This window comes from Amaranthus tricolor, chromosome 14, assembly GCF_026212465.1.
Source record: "Amaranthus tricolor cultivar Red isolate AtriRed21 chromosome 14, ASM2621246v1, whole genome shotgun sequence".
In the NCBI taxonomy this organism is placed as follows: Eukaryota; Viridiplantae; Streptophyta; class Magnoliopsida; order Caryophyllales; family Amaranthaceae; genus Amaranthus; species Amaranthus tricolor.
In genome coordinates this window covers 20171343-20177099 of record NC_080060.1, presented here as the reverse complement: position 1 = coordinate 20177099, position 5757 = coordinate 20171343, and the positions used below count along the sequence as shown (strand labels likewise).

Sequence of the window (5757 nt, the reverse complement as noted above, 5' to 3'; positions counted from 1 at the left end):
AGATTGGTGTACGGGTTTGGGCGCCAAAATGATGATGGAAGATTAATTACAGTGATTTGAGGTAATTTATTTGAAAAATAAATGAGGGAGTTGGGAGTTAACTACCGCAGTTAATTCATGGGTGAGAGTGAAAAATCAAAGTTAAAAACCAGCTAAAATAGGTCAAAATGTACGGATCCGATCATGTGCCTGAACACTGTCAACAATTAATCTTTTGTGGCAGTAATTCAAAAAAATTAAACTTTGCGGCCATAATTCGCAAAACACTCAAACTTTATGGCAATAATTCATAATTTAATCTATATTTAATGTTCTCCTTTTCTATTGTAAGCGGTTTCATTTATCACTTTCCTAAAGAACCTCCCTATATATACTTCCTCGGTTCCATTTTTACTTCTTACGTAATTCAATGCGTTATTTTTAATATTTATATCTTAAATTATAATTAGCTAAAAATTATAAATATTTGACATTATAAAAATATGCAATTAGATGATTAAAACAATATTTAACTTAATTATATTTTTTAATTACACATTAGTCATAATATATATAAAATAAGATTAAAAGATAAATAGAACCACTAAGTATAATGTGATGAATATTTTATAACAGAAAAAGTATATATTTTTTAATCATCATTATTTATAGTTACCCTGATTTTAATAGATTTTAAAACTTATAGTATTTGTATTTTTTTCAGTAATTTTATTTTATATATTTTTAATGTTTCTAGTCTTATTTTTTTTTTTCTCATTAGTGTCATCATTTAATAATATCTCCACCATTTGATGCATTAATTTTTCTTAATTTGATGTGAACTAGACAGACAAGAGGAAGTAATTTCCAACTAAACAACCTGTAAAAATAAAAACTTCCAACAAAACAAGATTTCAAAAGGAGTCTAGCAACAACACAATTAACGAAAGAAAAGGCAAGGAATCCATATTTGACATGTGATCTACTCCTACGGCTATATTAAATCCCACCATTTTTAATAGATTCAACTTTTTTGGAAATAGATGGAGACCATTACCTATGATACCACTCACTAAATTCAAGATTCTCAACTCTTTACATATGGCAAAAGATACGCCAATTTTTTCAGTTTTTTTCTGCTCTTTCAACATGGAACATTTTTAACCCTTCTTCGGTGAAACGTAACTTTCCACTTTACTACACTACTTTTTTCATCCTTTTTTTTTTTTTTTACTTTTGTGCACCCTAACCTTCTACTATATTTACAATAATACCCCTATGTATCTTCGATCTTCATCGGTCATCACGTAGTGACGACAATAACGCCGTTCCGATTCTCCTCTGTTGATGCCTCCTTCCCACTCAATGTCTTAGTTACCAACTGAGTCAATGAAACTGAACTCACTTCTTCTCCATTTAAGAAATCTTTTAAACAAAAAAAGACAAAAAAAATCACGACCAAAACGATGTCGTTTCTAAATTAAATTTTAACTATTATTCAACATTTTTAAATTACCTTTGGAGGAATTAAAGGAGCGTTTACAGTGTAAAATGGCGCTTTGAATACCATCTTGTTGTTGCAAAAGAGAGTCATCTCTTTTCTTCGACGACGTCGTATCCCGAACCATAGAATGAATAACAGCCGAATCACTCTTTCCTAAATGTTTCTTTGCCATTACCTTTAAATTCACCCTTTGCTTTTGACGCATTTTCTTCTCCTTTTTTTCTTTCGCCGTCGCTTTTTGATGTTTTTTCGACACTTTAATCTTCACCATTTTCAAATATTTCTGCACTACTTCCTTTTTAGCTGTATTTTTCTTCTCATCATTATTATCTCTTTCTTCGGTTTTCTGCAGTTGTGGCCGTTTGCCATCATCTTCTGCCTCGTTCAAAATCGGAGTCGGAGATTTCGAATTTGAAGAAGCTCGAGTGAGCAGAGATAAGACCGGAACATCATCTACTTTAAATCGAACAGCGAAGAATTTCTTTTTCGTACTACTACTATCGTAACGATTTTGATTCTGTGGCGGTGATATCGGCGGGGGTGGACATTGCTTTGACTCAGATTTTGATCGTTTTAAACCTAAAATAAACACACGAAATTTTGAGGCTGACTTAATAAGAGAAATCGGAATCGGAATCGAAAACTGACCGGGTTTGTCACCGGACTGTTCAGAATGATCGATCTGCACAATTCTTCCATTGAAAAACAATTCATCAGAAGGTGAAAATGTAAGACTATTATCTTGGAATGATCTCTCCTCTTCGACTTCAACTTCAACTAGTTCATCGATTACTTCCGCTTCTTTTTCTTCTCCATTTTCTTCATCACTTTCAGTTTCGTTCTCGACATCTTCGGCAGGGACACCGAATTCCAAGTCAAAGAATGGACCATCATCATCAGCTGAATCGTCCGAATCATGGTCGCTAACAGAGGTAACAATGGTGGTAGTGGAACAAGCTGAAGTAGGAAGAGATGTATGAGGAGAAAGCATTGCACCACTTCCAGAAGTGGATTTCCAATACTTGAGTAAGCTAAAAGCTTCCATTGTTGGGAGAGCCAGAGTATCTTAAAATTAAACTTCCCAGTTTACTTAATTCAAAAGATTTATACTTAGCTGAGGAAGAAAGGAAGGGAAGAGAGAAGCTAGAGAGAGAATGGAAATAGAGATCATTGAAGGAAACTGGAAAGTCCTGTGAGAAAAAGCAGTGAAGAATCAGAGGGAGTCTCAGTTTTCTCAGTTTGTCAGACCAGGTTTTATTAGGATGGAGGGAAAATGACCCGTGAGGCGTTTTTTTTTTTTTTTTAAACCCTAATTCTTAAATGAGACGGTTTCATGGTGAGATCATTTCTATTAGGTTAACATTAAACACACTCTTTGTGTTAAAGTGATTACTTATAATAATAAAGTGATCAGTTATAATTTTAAAATAATTAACTTAAAGTGATTACTTACAACATTTAAGTGATCACTTATAATTTTCAAATAATTAATTTAAAGTGATTACTTATAACATTAAATTGATCACTTATAATTTTAAAATAATTAATTTTTATAGTCTTAGAGTTATTACTTATAACCTTAAAGCGGTCACTTATGATCTTAAAGTAATTATTTAAAGAAATAGGCTAATATATGGACTCGTCTCATAGTAAGACGGTCTCATACAAGACGAACTGGTAAGTAAATGCTCATGTCTCCTCTCATTTTCGCAATTTATAAAATTGGTTGAATTATTAAAATTAAGATCGAGAGGCAGTATAAATTTGTGGATAAAAATTTAAAAAAATAGAGTCAGAACATTGCCAAAAATTGTGCAAATTAATAAAACAAATAAAATTAAAAAGTAATAATATAATTGGAAATTTTCAATGAAAATACTTTTTCTCTTTCTATTAAATTTGCATTAAATTTGCAACAAATCTTGTAATAATATCGTATTTGTTGAACTTAAATATTGCAAGCTCAATAGGAGACGAGGAGTAGAATTGTTCATTACGAATAAAGATTCAATTTTAGGTTAAATGTTTTTAGTCAACTCAAAATCGAGTTTTCTGTTCATTTTGGCTTTTTTCATGATTATTAATACATTTTCAAAATTGGATTAAATTGAATTCATTTACAAGATCTACACCTCTAAGACGGTGCGAGTATTCATTTGAGACACAATATTAAAACATTGTCATTATTATTCAAAGTAGAGTTGTTAAGCAAGGCGAGTCAAAATTTTAATGTGATGGGGCGAGGATGGGTTAATTTTAAATGGGCGGGACGAGTCAAATTCTTTTTAAACTTGATTCATTTCGATCATTTAAAAAAAGTTCATCTAATGATATTTTTATTCGACTTTATAGACCGTTGGGTCAACTCGCCAATATACATAATAACATGATATGAAAAAGTAAAGAAAATAAGGGAATATTTTTTGGCAACTAATCTCAATAATGAGTCAACTTGACCTTTTACTGTAACAACCTGACTTACCATTGACTGAGTAAACAGGGCCATCACAGGGTTCATTTCCCAAGAACTTAAATCACACTTCTAAAACTTTAGCAAAGGGGTCACCAACTCTTTGACGTAACACAGCTAATTTCAAACCAAACATCTAACTAAAACATAAGGTAATCATACAATTCACTTTGAGTCCAATATAACCAACACAACCAAGACTAATATACATCTATCAAAATCCTTATACAAAACTATAATTCCCACGTGCTCAGCTCAAAATGACATCCTTGGCACTCTAATCAACATCGCTAACCCATTGTTCCCGGCCGGTTCCGATCTGTAATCAAACTAAAATTTGAAAACAACAGAGGATCAGATTAAACTGAATGAGAAGTAACAATCCAAAACAATAAAACACAGTAATTCAAAAGAAAGGTTTAAAATCAACATCAGTTTCCTAGATCTATGTGCGCACAGAGAGTCTAGTTGAGAGGAACATCCATAGCTCTAAGGCTATGTCACTCTCGGTTGAGGCTAGTCAATATTTGAATGACAATTCACCTCAAAACAGGGGAATAGGAGACAATGTCTCACCACTCCGTTAATGACCAGCTCGTAAGCCCGATCCTTTGACCATATCAATATCAGCATAATCATTCATAAACAAATTTATCTCAACAATATAAATTTCACAAACTTTAATAAAACATTTTCAAAAACTGTAATCTGGCCAGACCCCTTTTTAAGGGACTAAGTCTGTTTCTCTGCGATCGCTAGAAAGGTTTCTCGATGACGTCGTCCCCTAGAGCATAACAAACATAACATCATAACAAAGCGTTCAATACTACAATCTAGGTTTATTTAACGCATTGCATCTCCTCCTAGCCACCGCACCTTAACTAAGACTTTATTCTTAATACTCCAACAACTCATGCCATGAGGTCATTTCTAAGCATTAAAAGAATCTAAGGTAGTTAATATTCTCCTAGAGGATTTTCAATACTCGTTATCTTCGTTATACATCTAATTAACAAATATAACCATTTTAGTCCATTAAAATATTCAAAAGACTACTACACATCCAAGATCAATAAACTACTCAAATTTAGTTGTGAGAATTAGCTTTTACTACAATTACAATTTCACAATTAGGTTCATATCACCACTTTGACCATATTTAGTAATAACAACATTCAAATCCCAATCCTCACTACTACGTATAAACCATCAAAATTCTACGAATTCATTCCAACAATCATCATCTTCCCATTATATCCTAAGCTGTCCAATTTTACATATTATAGACACAAAAATAAGTATTCTCTCTACAATCCTCAAATTCACAAGTATTCAGTGTTTCATCCAAGAGAATCAATTTATTCGATTATTCCCCATTATCATTACTTGCCACAACTCCTAATTTCTAACAGTAATTCAACAACTCAATATTACATATCCAACTACTAATCTCAATCAACAAGACTCATCTAATGAATTTATAGAAATTTCAAGATTCCTCAAAATTTAGGGCTTAATACATAGTAAAGAAATATGCAACTGAAAGTATGCCAATGAAATCAACCTCATATTAATAAAACATAAACATTGAGAAAGAAGAGAAAAGAAATCAAGAAGGGTTTACCTTCTGTTTTGATGATCAGCAAGGAACACAACAAAACAAGCTTAAAAAATTGATGTTTGTTTTGAATTTTTGATGCTTAAAAAGGGTTCAATTGCCATCTTGCTAATTTCTACTTCAATGGAATAAAATCCTACAAGGATGTTGATATTACATGAAATTCCAATCAAAGATGGCTAGGGT

General features: G+C 32.0%; 1 protein-coding gene across 1 annotated transcript; it reads right to left on the bottom strand.

Moving 5' to 3' along the window:
- Positions 1-763: 763 nt before the first annotated feature.
- Positions 764-2682, bottom strand: LOC130799735 (probable membrane-associated kinase regulator 2). Its single transcript, XM_057662939.1, has 2 exons — positions 1496-2682; positions 764-1404 (listed from the first exon to the last, which is right to left on the bottom strand). Exons 1-2 carry the CDS (start codon positions 2526-2528, stop codon positions 1283-1285), a joined length of 1155 nt encoding a protein of 384 aa, XP_057518922.1. The 5' UTR covers positions 2529-2682; the 3' UTR covers positions 764-1282.
- Between the last annotated feature and the right edge of the window lie 3075 nt (positions 2683-5757).

Coding starts and splice junctions, on each gene's coding strand:
- LOC130799735 (XM_057662939.1), bottom strand. CDS start 2,528: ATGGAAGCTTTTAGCTTACTCAAGTATTGGAAATCCACTTCTGGAAGT. Junction 1,405..1,495: donor CTCCTTTAATTCCTCCAAAG/GTAATTTAAAAA, acceptor TTTGTTTAAAAG/ATTTCTTAAATGGAGAAGAA.